This window comes from Coffea eugenioides, chromosome 5 (genome assembly GCF_003713205.1).
Source record: "Coffea eugenioides isolate CCC68of chromosome 5, Ceug_1.0, whole genome shotgun sequence".
Taxonomy (NCBI): domain Eukaryota; kingdom Viridiplantae; phylum Streptophyta; class Magnoliopsida; order Gentianales; family Rubiaceae; genus Coffea; species Coffea eugenioides.
In genome coordinates, this window is record NC_040039.1 from 46,022,356 (window position 1) to 46,044,413 (window position 22,058).

At 36.5% G+C, this 22,058-nt stretch overlaps 4 protein-coding genes and 1 long non-coding RNA gene across 7 annotated transcripts; 1 reads left to right on the plus strand and 4 right to left on the minus strand.

Annotated features, from left to right (window-relative positions):
- Positions 1 to 930: 930 nt before the first annotated feature.
- On the minus strand, positions 931 to 4,605 carry LOC113772129. The gene is made up of 2 exons (XR_003468487.1): positions 4,209 to 4,605; positions 931 to 1,363 (listed from the first exon to the last, which is right to left on the minus strand). It is a non-coding gene; the product is annotated as an uncharacterized LOC113772129 (long non-coding RNA).
- A 3,176-nt stretch (positions 4,606 to 7,781) lies between these two features.
- On the minus strand, positions 7,782 to 9,502 carry LOC113772298 (putative ribosome biogenesis protein C8F11.04). Its single transcript, XM_027316887.1, has one exon. The coding sequence runs from the start codon at positions 9,427 to 9,429 to the stop codon at positions 8,203 to 8,205; it is 1,227 nt and encodes a 408-aa protein (XP_027172688.1). The 5' UTR covers positions 9,430 to 9,502; the 3' UTR covers positions 7,782 to 8,202.
- Positions 9,503 to 11,010: 1,508 nt separating this feature from the next.
- LOC113772142 lies at positions 11,011 to 13,013 on the plus strand. Of its 3 annotated transcripts, none has more exons than XM_027316708.1 (3): positions 11,011 to 11,797; positions 11,956 to 12,059; positions 12,646 to 13,013. In XM_027316708.1, exons 1-2 carry the CDS (start codon positions 11,279 to 11,281, stop codon positions 12,040 to 12,042), a joined length of 606 nt encoding a protein of 201 aa, XP_027172509.1. In that variant the 5' UTR covers positions 11,011 to 11,278; the 3' UTR covers positions 12,043 to 12,059; positions 12,646 to 13,013. The 3 variants fall into 3 exon arrangements, with proteins under 3 accessions (XP_027172509.1, XP_027172510.1, XP_027172508.1); XM_027316709.1 differs by having other exon boundaries at positions 11,956 to 12,048; positions 12,647 to 13,013; XM_027316707.1 differs by having other exon boundaries at positions 11,012 to 11,797; positions 11,956 to 12,062; positions 12,647 to 13,013.
- Positions 13,014 to 14,424: 1,411 nt separating this feature from the next.
- LOC113770401 (peroxisomal and mitochondrial division factor 2-like) lies at positions 14,425 to 16,163 on the minus strand. The gene is made up of 2 exons (XM_027314840.1): positions 16,024 to 16,163; positions 14,425 to 15,544 (listed from the first exon to the last, which is right to left on the minus strand). The coding sequence occupies exon 2, from the start codon at positions 15,534 to 15,536 to the stop codon at positions 14,688 to 14,690; it is 849 nt and encodes a 282-aa protein (XP_027170641.1). The 5' UTR covers positions 15,537 to 15,544; positions 16,024 to 16,163; the 3' UTR covers positions 14,425 to 14,687.
- A 2,782-nt stretch (positions 16,164 to 18,945) lies between these two features.
- LOC113772179 (transcription factor PAR1) lies at positions 18,946 to 19,780 on the minus strand. Its single transcript, XM_027316750.1, has one exon. The coding sequence runs from the start codon at positions 19,654 to 19,656 to the stop codon at positions 19,213 to 19,215; it is 444 nt and encodes a 147-aa protein (XP_027172551.1). The 5' UTR covers positions 19,657 to 19,780; the 3' UTR covers positions 18,946 to 19,212.
- Positions 19,781 to 22,058: the final 2,278 nt, after the last annotated feature.

Genomic DNA, 22,058 nt, shown 5'->3' on the forward strand with positions numbered 1-22,058 from the left:
CCAAATGTATCATGTTGTCGAAACAGTTACAGTTTTTCATGTCAACTAGCTATTTAGAAGAATCTCACCAATAAACTATCCAACCTGGAGGAATATCCTGTACCGAGCGAGACCAACCACATCTGCAACCTATGTCACTCTTTCTTTACATGTATATAATCATATTAAGACATATATTCTATCCAGAAGATGCGCACGTCCTTGGATGATTCCTTCTAATTAAAAAAAAAAAAGATGAAACGAAGAAGAAGAAGTTATTACAAGGGCTTTGACGAGTGAATTACAAGGGCTTTTAGAAGCAAAACATGACTTCAATAGTGAAAAGGACCTTTGAAAATTAGCCACTACAGATCTCATGAGATGTAAGCATGCAGGCACATCTAATATGTGCTATAGTCAGTCAATGAACACCTTAACACTAGAAGGAAAGAAAGAAAACAATACAGAAACATTTTCGCTTCCGCGAAGGTTTATGATATCCTAAACACAGCTCATCCTCCACAATCCTAGACCCCTTACCTTTAAAAATGCAAAGAACATCTTTTAACCAGCCATCCATCACAGTGAAGACAAAACAGGTGGCTTGCTATAATTTCAATGATGAGAGCAGCAACTACCACTACTTGAAGACAGGATCTAATTAGGCTGATAGATCATGGGCTGAGCAGTTCTTACTACCCGATCCGCAGGTGAGGAAAGAGATATCCTCTAAAGATTAAACAGAACACACTTGAAAATGAACAAAAATCTAAATAATGAATATCTACTGCAAGATTTGCAACATAACGGTAAATAATTGTTATGGCATGAAAGATTTTGTCCACAAAGAACTTTTCAAATATAGGTCCTGGATGTAAGTGTGAGAAACCACGAGGATGCTGCTCTTTCAGGACAAGAAAGTCATGAAACCTTACCCTGGATAAGGACCTCTTTAGCAACCAAGCATAAGCAGGAAGCTTAACTTCCAGAATGAATTTTTAATTCTCTTGAAAAGCAAAAGAAAATCATACCAGAAAGCGACTGAGAATTCTTCTTTTAGATATTCATGCAGCTTCATATACGAATCTGAAATGGTACTTGAACTTTCTAAGGCACAACATAGTTGCAAAACTCAAACCATGTAGATTCGAGAATAGCTAGAGCCTCTCAAAAGAAAAATAGTACAAAAGGCCAAGTCATGGAAGCCCCATTACAGGAAATGTCAATATATTACAAAATTGATAGTTTCGCGGACCATTTGGCTTCATCCCACCAATTTACCTATCATTTTACATTTTGAACATGCAAAAGATAGGAAAATTATTTGGAATTTAATGCTGATAGCTTCACATCTTTGAAGTCAGCATCGGAGCAATTTCTTGACCTGGCAATTCACGCAAACATGTAAACAAAATGAGTCAGCTCAATGCGGATAGAGCAACAATAAAACCAAGTTTAATGACAAGCACAACTAACCTCCTTTATAAAGTAATCTACTGCATGTGAGTATAACAAAGAAGCTTAATCGCTATGCTAACTTTCAGATTGACATATCTGTAGAATTTCCTCAAATGCTTGATCGAAAATCTTTTTTGCATTCATTCCTAAAGTTTAATGATCAGGAATTAATTTACTTAATCTGAGACTTTCTTCTACCAATAATACCACTGGATCTTATATATGTAATACAGGAATACAAGTAAGTACAACAGTTTAAGATTAGCAACCATAGATCCTTCTATCACATACTCCACTTATGCTTTCCACAAAAACACAACCCTATGATAAAATTCTTCAATCCATACTTTACACAGCAACCTGTTCTTAAAATTCTTCAATCGAAATTTTAATTCAACAATCATCTTACAAGATAGCTAACCAAATTTGTATATTCAAGATCCACAATCCACATATCTCCTGCTCTAGATTTCCAACCTCAAATTGCATGGTTTTTTCTCATAGGATATACATCCACATCCACTTGAATGCACATAAACACTCAAAATACACTTCTATACATGTGTTGAAATTCTTTAATACCAAGAGAATCAGCATATAAGAAGATAGCATTAAGTATGGAATGCAAAAGTTTTGGGCAAAATGTACCAATTGCAGGAATGCAAAGAGGATTCAAATAGTTAGTAAATCTGTTTATTACCATTCAAAAAACAAGAGCCACCATCCCAAATAACACAATCAACATCCACCATCATCAAGTCATGTTCAATGCCTAACATCTGCGCACACACACGCACACAAACAGAGGGCCAGAGAGAGACAGCTAATTAGAAAGTGTTCAGATGCAGTGCTCTTGTTTGATCTCTTCTAAAGTCATCTTGCTTTAGAAAGCCCTCGCGCTACGTGTCAGATGTGTCGGTGGCTTTTGGAGGAATCCTCTACAAGCGCAAAAAGACAAGAAGGAGACGTGCAAAAAATCCTCACCATATATTAAGTTAAATGGCTCCAGTTGCATATTAACCCCAAGCCACTAATTCAGAAAGAGTTCCGATGCGGTGCTCTCATTTATCTCCAATAATGGTATATTGCTAACGAAAGCCCTCTTTCTCTCTACGTGTCAGATGTTTTGGTGGGTGATTTAGGAGAAATCATTCAGAAGCACCCAAAAAAAAGGGAAAATTTATCAATGCATTTAAGTTAAATGACTGACATGGCACCAGTCAGTCACTTTTCCCAACCCTCTTCCATTTCCCCCAAGGGTTGGCCTTCTGTGTGACAAGTTGTTGCTATACCCCAAAGTGATCTTGAATTATGGTTGTCTGGTCCACAAGTCACAACTAGGCAATTGTGATGCACTTGGACTACAAACAGAGGTGAAGTCGATTACCACTATTGCATGATTGTACTACAATACTGCACCAATGTTTTGTTCGTGGCTACTCATCCAGTGATAAACAAGGGGAAGTTATGGACAACGTTACCAAATGAAAGGGGAAGTTCAAACTGTGTAATTCTTCCCACCAAAGGTCCAATTGGTGGATTTCTCAAGATGAAAATTGACTAAAATTGAAAAGTTTTGGTTTCTGCCGTTAGTATAACTGTTGATATTGAAGCCCTCAACCTATTCAACCAAAAAAGTTCTATACAAATGAATATTGTCATTCATCATACCATTTTCACCATGATACCTCAACTCAACCACTCAGTCAAATTCAACACACAAGACTCACAGTAATTATAATGCCTTCCTCTTCTCCCATGATGCAGCTCTTGGAAATTCATTCAGCAAGATTTTACCATATATTAGCAGACTCTTTCAAACCACACATCTGATCCTAGAAATCTTCAACATATTCACCTCCAAAGAGATTCTTTTATCATTTATCTCCCACTTAATCACAAGTTTTGAATGGAAGACGTTGCTTGAAGTGGAAAACTAACAAAGAAATCAACACTCCTGATTTCACAACATTGTATGGGAAACAACCTCTCTGTACAACAGGACCTCATCTCAACATGGTTTCTAATGTACAGGCATTATAATATCATGACTTCATAAACTTGCCTCAATCTTTTACCTTCCAGGAACTTAGGTTTGCCAATGACTACACTCTTTCATAACCAATGCCACTTCACTTTAGACCATAGATTCTGGACCTACTCTGGAAAGATACTCAAATTCTTTTTCCAAAATCAAAACTTCAATTGTTAAAAATTTTCTAGAATGGCTCAGCAAATCTTCAAACTCGCTTCCTTAATTATTTCAAAATCTAAGGCAAACCTAGTAAGCATAGCTCACTCACCATTGTAGCGTCCAAGAAGGGCAAACTGTCTTAATTAACCTTAATGCATACCCAAGCGTAAATCTCCCTGTACTAACACTATATTCCGGAAGAAAGAAAAGAAATATTTAAACAGAAAGTTGAAAACTTTAAGCAGGCTCTACACAAATTAAGCTTAATTTTATCATCCATTACACATAGTTGACCAAGAATCTTATAAAAATTCTGCACACAAGTATAATTACACCTACATTTAGCGCACAGAGAGAACATAACGAATCAAGCAAACTAAACAGATACTTACCAACAAAGTCAGAATGTGCAAGCAAAAAGCAAAGAACCTAAGCCACTTCAGACTAAGTACTTACAACTAAACTAAGGAAAACCGAAAATGTAAAACAAATCCACGAAAGAACAACAAAAATCAAGAAAATAGGTATGCCAGAATTTGCATTTTTTTTTCTTTTTCTTGTAACATTTTTTGTTTACCTCTTTTGAAGCCAGTAGAAACACCTGGCGAGAAAATGCACTATTTGGAATGCCATGGCCTCAAGATTTTCTGAATTTACCGCTTTAAAACCCTAAAGCGTTAGCAGTTCCTTCACAAAAGTCACAAAGAATTGAACCCCAACCCAAAAAATAAAACAAAAAGCAAAGAGAGTTTTATTCAAAAGAATTTTCTGACTTGCCCCTTTCTTTTTTCTGCCTTTGAAACTCCCTCCTCCACTGTCTTTAAGATAACAGTCTGAACAGTGCAAAATGTGTTCTTTTGGGTGTGAGTTTCCTGTGGGTTTAAGCAGGGGTTTTTGTTGTGTGCACGAATCACGAGGAGGGAAGGAAAAGGAAGGGACAATGACACAGAGGGGAATAAGTTAGCAGATGGGTTTTCATCCGTTCATAAATTGTCAAAGACTCGGCCTACGGAAAAAAAACAAATAAATAATGCAGTACGCTGGCCTTTGCTTTGTTTGCTTTGCTTTGCTTTGCATGGATGAGAGCAATTTCCAGTTATGCGTTTATTGTGAGATTTTTAATTGAATATCTAAAAGTTAGTATTAATTACTAATTATTTTAAATAATTCTACATAGGAGGCCTTTGTCAGATACTAGTAAAATGGTTAAGATTGAGACTATGTATTTAATTCACACAAGTTTTATAATTTGTTTCACGATAAACTGTGCAGTTTGTAGTATACGAAATAAAAAGATAATTGAAAAATATGATTATAAAAAACGTAAAAATTTTTCTACTAAGAACTAGAGTCTAAATGAGACCTAATAATTAAACTCAATGTCTGTCAAATTCTAGGTCCTTTCATTTGTTATAACATGCTCCAAAATATTCAATGTCTAAAAGCGCATAAAATGGTGTTTGGGTATTTAGTTGTGTTTTTTCAAGTTCTTTCAGTACTCTGACCTTAACTGCCAGCCGCCTCTTTGCAGAGTGGGGTATTGGTGTTTGAAGCGACAATTTTATTTTTCAACGACTGCCAAAATTGGAGGTCGGAAATTGTTATTCACCTGGAACGCAGAAATGTAGCTTTTTATTCACTGGTAGGATTCCATGAAGGAGCAGGACATTCCCCCCCCCCCCTCTTCTTTCTTTTCCCTTCTTTTTGCTTCTTTTGATTTGTTGAAAATTAAAATAGGGATAACTTAGAAACCTCTTTTGGATTTCTGACAATTTCACTGTCCTCCTTTGAGGTTTTAAAAATTTCAGTTACCTCCCTTGTCAATCATTATTTGAAATCCAATGCTTACATCACTAATAGCTAATTGACTTTATTACCCTTATAATTTAGGATAATTACACATATATGTGAAGGAAAAGAGTTAAAATTTTGCAAACTACATTAACCATAATTTGGAATGTAAAAAATTAATTAATTTGCCATTTAAACGTAGAGCCAATATTAGGTGCATCATTTTTAATTTTTATATGCTTACAAATAAAAGAAATCAAACGTAAATAGTAATTTGAAATGTAAAAAAAAAAAAAACTAATTTTGGCATCTAAAGGAGATCCAACAGTAGGCATCCGTTTTCCAATTTATGCACTTGATAAATAAAAGGAATCAAATATAAAGAAATTTTAGTTGAGTTAATTTTTTTTATAATTGTGGTGATAGCAAGAATATGGAAAAAAAATGTTTTGTTAAATTTTGGAAGTTGTTATTTTTTGTTATGGCTAATGAAAATTTTTTATTGGCCATATATAGTAATGGCCCCATAAATAAATTAACAGGTTAGATCAAATATTTAATCTAACTAATATAATAGTTGAGGGGCACTTTTGGCATAAACAAATCATCTCACATCTAAATTTTTTTTTTATTGTTGCTTTTTTTGAATGGGACTAAAATGTTACAAGAAAATTGGTTTCAAGAAAGATTAGTGATATATTTAAAACCACAAGGGAGGACAATGAAACAGAGGTTTCTGAAATTATCCCATTAAAATACCTAAGGAAAAAGATTCTTATTTCTATTTATTATTATTTAGAAAAAGAAAATACTCAAGAATCTAGATGACCTCTTCTTTTTAGTTACAAAAGTTTCAAAAGCACGTAATGACTAAGGAATCGGATAATTCAGAAGACCACCTGCAGGTGGACACCACAATCTAATCCATTATCAGGGCATTCTCGCAATGGGAATCTGCAACTGCTAAAGAATGGAACAAAAGTTCAGGTGCACTATAACCAAATTTTCCCTGTAGTGAAATCATACCAGGAACGAAAAAGGAATATACATTTTGTAGGGATAAGTTAATACAACAAGGTAAAAGTATCAAATCTGATATTGCCGTGCAGTCAGTACCACTGCAGCAAGAGACAAAGTGTCAACATGAACAGAGTAATCAGACCTCAATTAGTATATGGTATGTGGCTTCATACAGGTCTTGAAGCTCTTTTAAAGTTGGCCATGAAAAGGGCTAGACCTGCAAGGCTTTATTATGCATCTGCTAAGCAGAAAAAAGGCCGTCTGGAGGCTGCTTGATGCTAGATTGGCTCTGTAAAATCAGGTCAAAGATGATTCTTGGTCCAAATATTAATAGCCATTGATGCAAACACAGTTCACTCCATTCAAGATTCCAGTTTACTTGAGACAGAACAAAGTACATTTATACTCCTGACTATGGGGTCAGTCAAAGTTTACCATCGTTGTCACAGATGTGCTTGTGCCACTCCAGCCACGGTGAAAAATTAGTTGGCAGACATAAAAAATGATTTCATAATAAGATTATTAATCAAAAAGAAAACAAGAAGACGTGTGCATAAAAAAGCCATCAGTCCGCACATTAGCTTTGTAAAAGGAAATCCTTGTCAACATTTTCTGCACACAACCAAGCAATCACCTGTAGTTACAAGGGAAACATGAAATCCAAAGATTTCGAAAATCCGTCTCTGTACTTGCATGCAAAAAAAAAGAAAGGCACATGTATTAATAGTACATCATGCATTACAAATTCAACCTATTTGCCGAAAGTATTAATACATATGATGCTCTGAGCCTTCGACTTTTTAATAATACATGTATTACAAATTCAACCTCAGAAAGGGAGACTAAATACATCATTACAACCGATCATCAAGTTAGAAAGGTAATGCCACAAAGCTGAAAAACTAATAGTGTTTAACAGATTGTGATTTGCTGAAAACACATTCATCCTTGCGAGCACAACACAGAGCTACACCAATTAGTACTATTTCACGCACTTCCATTTTTCAAACAATGGCCAGTAGATCATTCCCAAAAAAACAAGAAATGTTTCTTACAGAGATCTATAGTAACATGCATTAAATGCTAATTGCAAATTGATTACTACTAAAAACCCATGAAAACAACTTTGGATGCTTCACAACGAGACAACAGTGGTTTCATGTTTCTTCGAATTTCAAAAGAAGATTAATATCGGCAAACAAAAGAACGAAAAGATGGAAAACACCAAACATAGCCATCATGACATAGATTTACATAAGCTCATCTATTGTCAGTCTATGCACGTATGTATGAACTTAAAATATCAGCTTATACATCTTCAGAAAGTTGGCACACTAGGGAAAAACCATACATCATATGGAAGTAATAAACTTCACTAAATGGCAAATTCATCCTCAGAAAGTTGGGACTTTAGGCAAAAACCATATAGAAGAAATAAACTGCAGAAAATGGCAAATCCATCCTCAGAAAGTTGAGACTTTAGACAAAAACCACATGTCGTATGTAACTAATAAACTGCAGAAAATGGCAAATTTGCCTGCACAGCAGTAATTCCAAAGACCCATAAATAAAATAAAGGACAATCTCAAATGATATTAAGAGCGGATTGTGAGTACCAAATCTAAACCAAAACTGTAGACAAAGCCAGATTTACAGGAATCTTTGGCAATGCCTTGAACTCAGAAGAAATCCTTCCCAATGCCTTGAGCTCAATACTACTGCTGGCTGATAGGTAACAGTTGCTTACTTGAACATTATACTCAAACACTACTCTTGATTCTCTTAGCTTTCTTAGATATTGAACTTCCCCTCAACCTTGATTCAAGTTTACTCTTTTTCTTCTCTTTCTTTTCGCTGTAACTTTTGGCAACCTTCTCGATATTTCCTGCTTTCTTCTGCAACCCCTTCACTGATTTTCCCTTCTTTCTCTTCTTAACCCCAGAATCATCACTGTCAAAAATCTCATCTGCCTCTTCATCACTCTTCTTCCCCTCATCTCCATCTCTTTCACCGTCACTATCCACATTCTCTGCTGCAAACATTTTTAGTTTACCCTCATCATCATCATCATCCTCACTCTCCAATTCACCTACACCTACACCAACATCCATATACCGGACCTCGTGAATCCTCCCTTTCTTCTTCTTCGTCCTCCCCATTATCACCTCACCTCCACTGTTCTCCTCCTTCACCTCCACAACGCCTCCTTCACTGTCATTCACAGCCTCAGTCTTCTTCACCCCATCAATCTTCAACTTCACATCAGGCAATGCCTGATAAACAGGCAATGCCAACGAGTCTGAAAACTTCAAATGCAAACTCCTTACACCACCCCATTTCTTAGGCACAACTTTAACAACCTCATTAATCCCTTGCACTACATTTTCCACTATCTCCTCATTCTCCATTGAAACCTTCCCAACTTTCATCACACAACAAGTTCCTGTCCTCATATACAACAGCCCACATCCCATAGCCCTCTCAATTTGCTCTTTCCAATTCTTATGACTCAAATCCAATGGTAAAGGCAATTTCTTCTTCTTGAAAAAAAACTTGCCAAGCAACTTAGGAAGCAAATGAACAACCCTTCTATCAACCAAAAAAAGATCATAGGAATCACAAAGTTTCCTTTTTGCCTCAAAGGGTTTATAATTTGACTTGAGTTTGGATAGTTTAAGGACTTTGGCAACAGGCAGATTCTGGGATTTAACAATCTTTTTAGCAGCCTCCGAGGTGAGATTTGACTTGGGCCTATCATCAATTATGAGACAAAGCTCGGAATCGGGATCAAATAGGGGTTTTGGTAGGGGGATTTTGAAGGGGTTCGTGCGAGGTTTTGGTGGGATTTTCTTGAGAGTCAAGTTGAGGTAGATGAAGTCGTCTTCAGGGAGGAGTTGAGGCTTTTGGGAGGCGGATTGGGCTTCCTTCCATTTCTGTAAAGCGTTCACAGCTGCAACCACTCTTTCCCTGGGAACCATGGCGGCCATGGAGGCGGCAGAGGTGGAGAATGGTGGCGGAGTGATGAGAAGTGACAGAGGAAATTTGGGAAAACGGCTAGGGTTGAAGATGGGGGTTTAAGAATCCGAACTTGATCCGGGTTATGAACTTATTTGTGTGTTTTTCAAACTGGACCCGGATCCAAAACGCAGGCCAACAAACACTTTGAATACAAAAGCCCAAATATGTCACTTTTGGATTGACTTCAGTTTGGATGGTCCAAAATCCATATTTGCGATTTTGAGCAAAGGAATTTCTTTTATGAGTCGCAAAAAAGAAAAGAACTTCCACCCACACAAATGGACTTACAATTCACAAGAAGGATCCGAATGAAGTGTTGTGAAGTTTAACTACTTTTTCTTTTTCTTTTTTTTTTCCTGATGAGGAGTTAACTACTACTCATTTTTTGAATTTTTTTTGATGGGCTTTTTTTTTCACATATGATGCAATTGAAAAAAAATATGTAGTCACCATTTTTTTTTATTATTTTTTGCATGAAGTTCGAGAAAATCTTGTTGAGATTGAAATATTCCATGGTCATCCTCGTATATGCAAAACAAGACAAAGTTGAAGGAGTATAAAGAAAGAGTTAGACCCTGTTCGGGTTACGGTGCATTTATAAGAAGAAAAAAAAAACGCTTTTAAATATTATTAGAAGTACTGTTAAGTGGTCGGTAATTAATTTTCATAACTTAAATAGCTTAGATTTAGTAATTTAAAAGTATTTTTGTTAAAAGTACTGGTGTCAAAAGTGCCTTTGTTACAAACCGACTCGATCCGAGCTCTCTTATATGCTCATTTCTCATGAGTGTTACAAATGTTTTGTAAAAAAGAGTGCTAATTTTTTAGGGTTGTAATCAATAGGTCTTGTACATTATGACTTTATCCCATTAAATGACTTTATGGATAGAAAACTAATATATTCTTTCCTATCTTCAAAACTTAAGAATCTGATGCTTGGGGATTTTCGTCTCATTTTTCCTTTTGTGGTATAATTATCTTTCCAGTTTTCTGAATTTGGCCTGTATGTTCAAGACTGTTATGGTTAAATAAATGCTTTGTATTTCTAAGTAATTGCTACTAGTACTTTTCATTCAAAAAAAAAGAAAGAGAAAAAGCCAAAACAGCCACAATATAGTCCCTTTCAAAAAAAATTAAATCCAAAAAATAATTGACGTCGGACTAAAAGGTAACCATCCGTTACCTTACCCACCTTTCAATTATTGCTATTAAATACTTCAGCATTAAGTATATTATAATCAAGAAAAAACCCCCCAAAAAAATTTTTTTTTTTGAGTTGGCTTTCAAGTGGCTGAGAGCTGTAAAGGTTGCTGACAATTACCGTTTCAGAACAAAAACAGTAAAACGATTCACAATCTTTTTATTCTTAAACCTACAAAGAAGTTAATGATGAAAAGAAAAGGGTAACCTGGGAACTTACAAATTCGACTTACTTTGCAAGACAAACAAAAAGGGATCAAATCAAACATCAGGCTGGCTTCTAAGCTAAAACTACCGGTCATAAGTGGGAATTTGAGAGGGCAAAACTACATGTGCACTGCTGGCAGTCGGTTCCCATTCCCAACTGCCATTCAACTTCTCAACGGGCCTACGAACTCCTGTACCACTCTGCTCATTTCTCCCCATCCTCCATCTTGATGGTCATCCACTCATATCAACAGCCCCCCTCCTGTTTTTTTCTGATATTTGTACATATCTGTTTCTTGAATTCTTGAATAATATTTCACGACCAAAATTCTTTAAGGAAAGTTCTTGCCTCCTTCGCAGGGGGGGAGGGACGAATAAAAACAGACAAAAGAAGTTTGTTTTTGCTGAGAAATGGAAGGTTCAGAGAATTCCAAGATAGAGAATAGACAGAAAGTGAAGATAGGTGATGGCTCAGAACAAGTAGAGGTGCAAGAGGTTGATTTTGGCGAAGTGATCGAGCTCCCTCCAGAGCCAGCAGCTATGCATAACGAGCCAGTAATTGTAGCTGAAGAAAAGAACACTATGGAGCAATCAGGATCTTCTGAGGTAACTGTAGAGGAGAAAGGAGAGGAAAACCTGAGCGTTATCTCTGAACCAGAGGCTACTGTGAGAGAGTTGGCGTTTTCCGAATATGGGCAGAAACAGGATGGGGTTTCTGCCGTTGCATCTGAAGCAGAAACAAAGACGCAGGAGGAGGCTCCATTTCCAATTTCAAGTACTAGTGTTGCGGAATCATCAGGTGTTCGAGATTCAATTAGCGAAAAAAATGTTGTTGAATTATCAGAACCAGTAGCTGTTGTTCCTGGTGATGCTACTAATGGTGGTGGGGGTCGTGACTCATCAGAAAATCCCAGCAGCACTGACAGAGAGGTGCTCAATTCAGTTGGCCTCTTCTTAACATATTCTTTTTCCGTTTCCTGATTGTCCATATAATGACCATCTTCAGATTATGGGATCCAGAATTTTCCTTTTTCAATAATATTGTTTAATCTGCTGACTACTTTTTATGTGTTGAAACATTTGAACAGCCAGCTGCTGTTTTGACTCCTCACACGCGGACTTTTTGGACGAGCTGCTGTGGTTTATTTGATGCTCTGAGGGGCTCAAATCGGTAATTTTAGGTGAATGACTTTTGGTACGAGAAGATTCTTCTTGATCAACTTTATGCACTCAACAGTTGAAACTTTTCCAGTAACTCTTTCTGCCGGTTTTTACGAGCATCATTTGGGCTTTTAGCCAGTTTAATATCTAGCATTTACTATATTCACTGTACAACAACCATAAGCTGTTTGGTGATCTGTTACATTCTCCTCCTGATGAAATCACTCGTATACGTCTGTGTGGAGAAAAAATGATTGCTGAAAACTTGTTCATCTGTACAAAGACTAGAAACAGAGAACTGCAGGGAGTAACAAAGCAAGTAAAAGATGGTTGTGGATCTGTGATCAGGTTCAACATATAGCTATGCATACACAATGCTTTATATACTCAAATCTCATTTCTTGGTGGTAGTGCCTGGAATACATTTCTTATAACTAAACTATGGCAACCAGAACGCAAAGGTGCAGAGAGCAAGTTAAAATTTGTAAACCAGAAACTTTTGCTAGTCTAATATGCATGACATACGAGTTGTTCCAGTATGGTAATTTGATCTACCAATTGAAGGAGCAAGCTATTGATGTTTCACTACTACATCTGATGTGCTTGATTGCTGTGCAGGAATCTGGAGGAGCATTGTTGGTTGGTTTGCTACTTTGATTTTGGGGAGTGCAGCGTGAGATCCTAAATTTTGAATATTTTTGACGTAGAAGAAGAAAGGTACATCCACTCAGGATACCATCAGCCATAGAGTTGTTTTCGTTCCTTAAATGATAAGACTTTAAAAGCTTTTTGTAATTTCATTATCCTGCAACCGGAGCTTGAGCGTGCAGCCAAGAGTCTGTGCTATGGTGAAGTTTCCTCTTGGTCTTGAGTGTTGCTCTGTAACCTGTGCTGATTTATTGTAATTTTATATCTGAGAGCAAACTGTGAACAGGAACTGGATATTATGGTATGATAGAAGTTGATTCTTTCTTCACTTGGATTATATACGATCTCTCCTTACCCCTGTACATCTGTTTGCTCCCCAAAAGAAAGATACGACTGGAAACCATATACAGTTTACCGTATCTTAATTTTTTTATTTTTTTTTTGCGGGGTATCTTAAGGATTTTTGAGTTCAGTAACTTTGGCTCCTACTAATTTGTAAGTGCAACTCTACAAAGTCTCAGATTCTGAACTTGCTCTCATTCCCTGCCCTAATGACGAGTCAGACCTCGCACATAGCAGTAAAGCAACACTGCTATCACCAAGCTAGAGTCTGATAAAATGGACTAGGGGAAGGATCATAAAAGTTCTAATACTACGTTGCGATGGACTAGGATGAGAACCAAGCAACCTATTTCAAAAGACACAAAAACCAACCACCAGTTTATTCACAATTCATTAAAGACAAAGGTTTCCCAAGTAGCAAACTCTCTGCAAGTATACAAGGAGGCGACTTACTTCCTTTTGAATGAAGGTGCAAGAGATCAAATTCCATCGCGCATAAGCTGAACATTATTGGCACAACTGCCAAACAGGCGGACAAGATGCCCAACCCAATTCGTAATATCCAAAACTAACAGCAAATTTGAGTAGGCAATTAGTGATTTCCAATATGAATAACACAATAAGGAACCTTCGGGCTTTCACAATTTCGATGGGCTTGGCAAATATAAGTTCAGTCACCCAGTACTGCAACAAATTGACTATCAATGATATCACAAGGAAAGAGTTTAAAGCAATTAATGCTTAAATTTATCAAGTTTAACGGGGGACATGATCAAATATTTTCCACTCTATACTTCATTAAATTACCATACAATGACCGCATTTGCTGTCTTCTACCAAAATTGTCAATTTGAACCAATTGACGGAACTCAGCTTCGCCCAAGAGAGAAAGTCGACTGTGTAGCAACACTTAACCAAGAGGGCTCCAATGATGAAAAAGACCACACAACCAACATATCCGTTGGTAGCAGAAAATGCCTGGGGGTATGCTTATGGCACTCAACAAAATACAGGGCCACAGGTATTCATCAAAGCCTGGAGAGGAGAAAAAGAAAAGCCATCTCATGCACGGCTCATTTCCTTCATTTCTTTGTGGTTAAGTAGAGGTCATCAACAGAGCGTCCACAACCTAATTTTAGGGAGCACTACTCCAAAATATTACCACCTATGGTATCCACAAATACAATGTCACCTAACACAGCGTCCTGTTTCTTTCCCGTGCAGACATGTAAAGCAGAAAGCAATGTAGTCAAGCACTCTAAGGCAACCAAAATTATAATGATGTGGGGATCTAAGAAGCAGCCATTCACATACCATCATCACAAAAGACGTATACTGTGAACACACAGACAAGACAATAAATCATAGAACTATATATGCAGTAAAAATATAATCAGCATCAAACCTTACCAAAATGGGACAAAAAAAAGTGGTTATTGCAAAGCATCCAACAAACTGTCATTACCCAGGCAAAACATATCCCTTTAACACTGATTAACAACAATACTACTACATCTATAAGAAATTATCCACTAAAGCTAGAAAGCTTAATAATAATAAAGCCTGACACAACCATCAAAACCATCAAAATTGAGCCATTTCCTTACTCAAGGTCAGCAACAAAAACCCTAACCTGCAAACTTCTCTTCCATCGTCAAACTACGGAAATTCACCTTTTCTTGTAATGAAGATAACACAGCACCCCTGTCAGAGCCACAGCACTGACAGCAGAAACAGCCACCACAGGCCACTCCCCCTTAAGTCGAGCAGCGCAATTCTTCTCCCGGCCCTCGACCACACTCCCCACATCCTCCTCCACCACAGCCACCTTCCCATTCTCCAGACCATCAACCTCCCTCTGTTTCACTTCCAACCCGTTAATCACCCTCTCTTTCTCCTCCAACTTCCCTTCCAATTCCCTTACCTTTCGCAATAACTCCTCTCTCTCACTCGCAGCCAATTTCAACTCCTCAATCCTACCCTCCAAAACCTTAATCTCCTTCTCCTTTTCTCCAACTTTGGCCTTCAAGTCCTCCACTTTACCAATCAACAGATCCCTCTCACTGATAACAGCATCCAGCTTAATTGACTTCTCCGTCGCCCCATTCTCCAAACTCTCCACCTTCGTTTTCCACTTAGAAACATCACTGTTAGCCTCGTCCAAATCACTCATAGCAGAAATCAGATCATGCTGCAGTCGTGATACTTCGCCCTCAAGCTCACCAGCCCTAGCAGCTACAGATTGCAAAGCCTTGCTCTCCGAGCCCAATTTCTCGACCTGGCCCTTCAGTTCCTCATTCTCAGAGCTCAAATGCTTCATTGATTCCTTCATTTTCTCAATCCTATCATTAACAGTCTTATTCTCATAAACCACCTGCTGCTTTTCTTTCTCCAACGCCTCAATCATCTCTGAAAGTTCAGCAACTTTCGATTCGTAACCGGAGATTTCCTCTCCAGCAATATCCACCGTTTGAGCATCCACAAATTCGCCGTTCACCATATTCGAATCATCAGCCATCTTTTATCCTATCAGAAATTAAACAAGGAAAAATCATCCAATCAATTGTTCATATATTTAAAAAAAAAACTATAGCCCCCGTGATTCCACTTTTTCCTAGGCTAACAAAAAAATTAATTAACAAATAAAAACGAAGAAGAAAATGAGCTATGTAAAAAATTAAGTAAAAACAAGTTTGATTATTTATGAAGGCGCAAAAAATTCTCGAAAACAAAAGTAAAGCCCGTTGATCCAAATATAAATTTGTCTGCGGACAAAGATTAAGACAACAAATACTCAAAAAAAAGAAAATATCCTTGAATTCAAAAGTATTACCAAAAATCCCAATATCTACACCAAATATTATGAAATAAAAAATTAAAACCGAAAATAAAATTTGCATTAATGTCTGCACTGTATATACAGAAAATATTCAAAACAAAATCATTAAAGGAAAAAAAAGATAAAAAACATAAATAGAATTGGAGAAATTTGTTAGAGAGCTCACCTGGAGTGTGTGTATTGTGCGTGTGATTTGTCTGCAATTGAACGTCTTAATAATTTAAAAATATAAAAAGGATAAATGTTGGGGTAATTAGGGTTTCTTGGGAGGAAAGAGAGAAAGAGAAAGGTAGAGTCCTGACATTTATTATGTCGTCCAATCTGCAATAAAAAAAAAAGAAATAAAAAGCCAATAAGGATATGGGCCAAAAAAAAGGATAATTAAAAAAAAAAAGTAGCAATAATGATTAAAAGAAAATAAAAGGGGCTTTTTCGGGTGCTTGGGTGTTTGTGTGGTGGTGGCAGTCGTAATGATCATCGATTGTTGATGGCAGAAATGAACGGTTTAAAGTTGGTTTGAGATTCGCTGATGATACGATCATTCATCCTCATCATCCACGTGATTAAAGTTGTGGGAACCGGATTCGGAATCCGAATGTGGAGGGACTGTTCAACCCGTCACGACGAATGGTGATCCGGCAAAAGGCGGTTCATCATTGGGCTTTTAGTGAGGGAACTCAAGTTTGGGCCCTTTAAAATCCAAGTAAAATGGATGTATTGCTTCTTACTAGTCGTATGAAGTTTCTCCATTTCTCTTTGTTTTTTTTTTTTGCACTTTTTAATTTTTTTAAAATATTCTGAAATTTGCTGGTTTATTAATCTAATTATTAAATCCTTCCAGCTAAATTTCTATGTGAGTAATTATTTCAGGAATTTCTATGTTTAATATCTCATTTGTTTCGTTATAAAAAAAAATTTCTTTTTTAATATCTCGTCAAGTTATTTTTGCTTTGTTAAAGCTAAGGAAGGAAATAATTGGGTTTTGTTTGGATCGAGGCTTATTTACAAAATATTATTTACTTGTATCATAAATACGCTTTTCAATCAATTTATCTTTTCAATTAGTTTTTTATTTTACATACATAACGTCATAAAAAGTATTACAGTAATTATTTCAAATAATCTCCTATCTCAAACAAGACCGTGGAAATTAAGGGAGCCCTACTTCTAATAACGTTGGATTATCAATTTCCTATTTGCACAACTTCCAAAGAAAAACAATGGGGAAAAGGCCTAAAAGATGGAGAATGAAGCATATGCATATTATTACAAGAGTAACATGCTATTGGCTGCCCACATATAATTCTGTGTTTTATTTAGCAGACAAATTGGCAATCAAAACTTGACTTCCCAACTTTAGGGTAGGAGAGAAGATGTCGACTGCTTTCTTCCCTGCCAATGTTTAAGAGCTTCAAAAACATTTTCCACCGACTTCTTTTTTTTTTTTTTTGGCTTATAGTTTTGGAGTGTTTTTTTTCATTTGTTTTCTTTTTTGTCGTTAAGACAAGCACTATTAACCTTCGTGGCCTTAATTAAAACTTAAAAGAGACGGATCAGACAAGGGCTGGTCCCAAAATCCTAAATCCGATCCTTGCCACCAATCTTGCTGTGAACTTTTTCTTTCTTCCATCTTTATTGGCCAACAAAGATCCTATTGCCCAATTGGGTAAGCAGAAAATTTTGACAAGCAAAAGTGTCAGCATGCACTTTGAAGAAAGCACGTTCGAAATAATTCTTGCATACACACGATATATACACTCCGTCATTTTGAAATAATTCTTGTATACACTGACACACGATATATACACTCTGTCACTATGTATGATAACTAATAGTATGAATTTAAAATTTAAAATCTAAGCCTTGTTTGGATTGCCGGTTTTCGTCGAAAAATTGCGTCGTTTTCCGTGATCACATTTCCTTATTACCTTTTTTCCTCACATACATCAAATCGCTACAGTAATTTTTCCATGAAAAATCACGAAAAATACAATTCAAACACAACCTAAATTTTACAGATCCAATGATAATCGTGTGTTATCAAAATACTCTACTACTTATTATGACATTCATTTTCACGGTAAAAATCCTCAAAATAGACATTTCAATAATGATTTCAAAGCCCAACTAAACTCCAATCTTAAGATGGCCCAAGCTATACAATGAAATGGATATGGATGAATTTAGTGAGAAAAAAAAAACAAAATAATGCATCACAATACCATATCCTAGCTAGCCAGAACTCAGAAGCCAGAAGCCAGAAGCCAGTATAGCCAGTATAGCCAGAGCCACATGCATGCTTTCCGTCCGTACAGTTGATACCACGAGGACAATTAAAGATTTTCTGTCCCTTTTTTTTTGCTTTCTGAAATCAATTACTACATCACCAGAGGAATTCATCACTCCCAACAAGCCATCACCATATCATTTTGCAACAATTTAAACATGGCTTCCCCCAATACATTTTCTCTGCCCCAAATTTGGTCATCAGCACATTTCTTTCTCATCATTTATCATCAACTCAACTCAGCTCCACTCTAGATTTGAAAGGATTTCCATTTCCACACTACTATCTTTTGAGATTTGCTTATGGCCCCCCTTTATCATGACAGCTACAAAATTGCATACCATACACTACAGTAGTAATTGTGTATTTCATTGACCAAGATTAATTATGATTGTAATACATCTTAGTAATTGGCAAATCCTTGTTCATCATAATCTAATTGATGAAAACTGGTTGGGTTGGGACAGCATTTATGCCAAGTGCACTTAAATTGGTTCAAATCTTGAAGCATTTAAAACTGTTAATCCTCAATTAATGTATGCTAACAAATAACTCCACCCCAAAAATCCTCATCAAAAATTGGCATAAACATCTTCCGCAAAGGGGAAACCTTTTTTGCTAATCTCATTCACGTAATACCAAATTAAGCATGAAATCAGGAGCTGAAGTTCGAGCACGAACAATAGCAATAATATATATTTCTTCAAGAATGTACCAAGAGTAAATTCCTACAACATCAAAGAAAGATTCATAGCTGGAAAATACAAATCTATCAGTACTTGTACTACTATTACTCTATCATCATCATGTGAACTAAATTTGATTTCCCCTCCATTCCTCTACAAGGAATTAAGCTATCCAAGGTTGAAGGCTTCATGAAATCAAAGAAAGAAAGAAAAATAAATAAATAAAAGAAGATAGAGAGCCCTTAGTTTTAATCCCCCACCCTAACCCCAGCATAAAATAAAGGGCATTAAAGCATAAAGAAAAAGGAAAGAATTTTCGTAACAATTTTCTCACCACCAGCCATCACAACTAAAGGCAATGAAAATCACATTAATCATAAAATCAACCTCCAAATTTTCTCTTTTCCTTGTCAGAACTTTCAACAAAGCTTGCAAGAAACTTCAAGGCATTGACTTGATACTGCAGCTCCATTATATAACCGGCAGTTTCCTCAAACAGCTTATCAACCCCTAATGATTCACCGCCTGGTACAATTTTTTGTAATGCCACGATCTTTTTCTCCACCTCAGCTTTCTCATCTTCTTCGCTACTTGTGTCCTCCTCGATTGATGATGCTAACTTCTTAGCATTAAAACTTCTCTTTGATGATCTTCTGCTTCTTCTACTGTTCTTCTCCTGGAGCTTCGCGTGGGGGATGACAGCTAAAGATTCTTGACCTGCATTGTCCATATTCGTGCTGGAGTTTTTCCGGGTGGTCATTCTTGCTTTTCTTGATAATGTGGCTGAGTTTCTTGGCTCTTCAGGACTGCTACCGCTACTCTCCATGAATTAACGGCAAAGGAGGAGAGAAGGGATTGTTGAGAAGGGAGAAAAGGCTAAAGGGTCATAGGAGGTTGTGGAGATGAAGAAGTAAAAGGTTGTGGGAAGAAGGGGGAAGGAAGGTGGTGGAGGGTTGAGGAGGAGGCTATGAGGCTTTGGAGCATGGTGTGGTGTTAAATTATTGTTTTGAGTTCTGGAAATGTCAATGCCAACGAAGCTGGTCCTACCAATTTTGGGCTTTGGCTTCCTAAGACCCCTGATTATGGTTTTCTGGACAAGTAATGGCATCACGCTCTTTGTTGCCGATGTTCACACACGGATGTAAAACATGGAGGAGGGACTAACTCCACTTTATCATTATTTTACATTAGTATCACCTTTTTATCTCATTAATTATCATATCTTTGTCGTTTATTAGATTTAAATAGGACAATTTTTTTACAGTTTGGAGTGCAAAGTATTTGAAATTGAAATTCAGAATGCAAAATTAATAAGTTGCGTGTTTACTTGTTTGGATTCCACATTAATATCTTTTTATTCATGTCTTATACACATGATAATCTTTAATAATGTATGGATGGATTTAACCAATTGTATGCATCTACTTTTCGATAAAAATTTCTTTATATTGTCAAAGAATTTTTTATTGTTTCAATTTGAACGAAATACAAAAGAAAAAAAAAGGACAAACAAGAAATGACATAATTGTTTGATTAGTATTTTTACAATCAAACAGTCTTAAGCACAACAACTCGTCTCAATTTAAACACGTTTCCTAAAATTTACGATACACTTGAAAGTCAAATAAAGTTGAAAGCAAATAAATGATTTTTTTGTTTAGCACTTTCAAAAAAAAAAAAGTACAAGCAAACCAATAATCTTTTATTAGTACTACATTTTACTTTTACTGCATGGCATGCATGAGCATGACCAAGAAGATAACAATATGGGTGCGGGTATAGGAGAGTGTTTGATTCACTCGCCAGCGGCATGAAGGTGGAGAAGGATGAAGGATGAAAGAGTGGGTGGGGTACTGGGGAGGCTGAAGGGAAAACCGGATAGAGTATCGCAGGTGTAACAAGGGCCCACGAGTCAAAAAAACAAACGGAGAAAGCACATGTGATCACATGAATTTCTTGAACCTAACACACCCCATGTGCACCCCTCGTCTCTCCCTCCTCACTCCTATATATGATCAAACACGTATGTATCATGTATGTAGAGGCCACGTTTCACTTTCACCTTTGAGCCCCACAACCCCCCCCCCCTCTCCAATGTCAGAGAGAGAGAGAGAGAGTTTTTGTTTTTTTTTTTCGGGTTGGGGACCCCATACGGTCGTGGTTGTGGGTGGTGGTCACTTGGTGGTGGTAGGAGGTGGTGTTTCCAACGAGGGAACAGCAATCGGCGGTGGTTTTGAGGTCATTGGGATTGTGTTTTTAGTGTGTGAGATGAGAAGAGAAGAAAAGAAAAGAAGAGATTTTGGATTTTGGATATTGGTTGGGTGTTTGAGTGTAGGGCATTTGGGACTCAATGCGATCAGTTCAGAGCTACCAAATCTTGTGTTCCTGCCGCACACTACACACTACATTACATATTTTTGGTTGGTCTTAGTAAACATAATAATGATATTAAATGGTTCGTAGCAGACTAGTTGAATATCTATCTTTATATAGGATTATCAATTTGCTACTACATCGGAAGTACCAATTTTCTTGGATCCATTGCCAATCCCACCCCCCCCCCCCCCCCCACGATATCGTGTTGGAAACCATCTTTTTCTTCTACATCACAAAGAGGAAAAAAAAATACTTCCTCTGTCTCATTTGATAGTTCTAATTTTTTTTTTTCACGTAATTTAAGAAAAAGTAATTAATTTTGTTAAAAAAATAAATTTAAATTACTATTTTCTTAAAATACACTTACATTAAATAAAGTTGGCTTTTCATATATCAATATATTTTGAAAAATCTAAATGCATTAAATGGGGTAGGTAGGTTATATTCAATACTAAAATTCTTATATTAAATAAGGTAGTTTATAGTAATAACAACTTACATTGAATAAGAGTATTTTAGAGAAATTAAAAGACAATTACATTTTTCAATTGGAAAGTGTATTAGAATTTGAGACAGACGAAAAAGGAAAACAGGACTATCAAAGTGGGGCGCAGAGAGTATGTCATTTAATGTAGGTATTCCCCTTTTGACAAAATGTCGTCATTTCTTGCTTGAAATTTTAACAAATTGTGCTAATTTCCTCTTGGTAATAACTTATACAAAAATTTAAAATATCTATACTCATCTATTCATGTGCGAATATGAATAAATTTAACTAAACGGGTTCATTTGCCACCTATAGTAATAAGCAAGTTCGGATATTTGCGAATTTTTGGAATGTTACTATAGTAA

Coding starts and splice junctions, on each gene's coding strand:
- LOC113770401 (XM_027314840.1), bottom strand. CDS start 15,536: ATGGCTGATGATTCGAATATGGTGAACGGCGAATTTGTGGATGCTCAA.
- LOC113772142 (XM_027316708.1), top strand. CDS start 11,279: ATGGAAGGTTCAGAGAATTCCAAGATAGAGAATAGACAGAAAGTGAAG. Junction 11,798..11,955: donor CCAGCAGCACTGACAGAGAG/GTGCTCAATTCA, acceptor ACATTTGAACAG/CCAGCTGCTGTTTTGACTCC.
- LOC113772298 (XM_027316887.1), bottom strand. CDS start 9,429: ATGGCCGCCATGGTTCCCAGGGAAAGAGTGGTTGCAGCTGTGAACGCT.
- LOC113772179 (XM_027316750.1), bottom strand. CDS start 19,656: ATGGAGAGTAGCGGTAGCAGTCCTGAAGAGCCAAGAAACTCAGCCACA.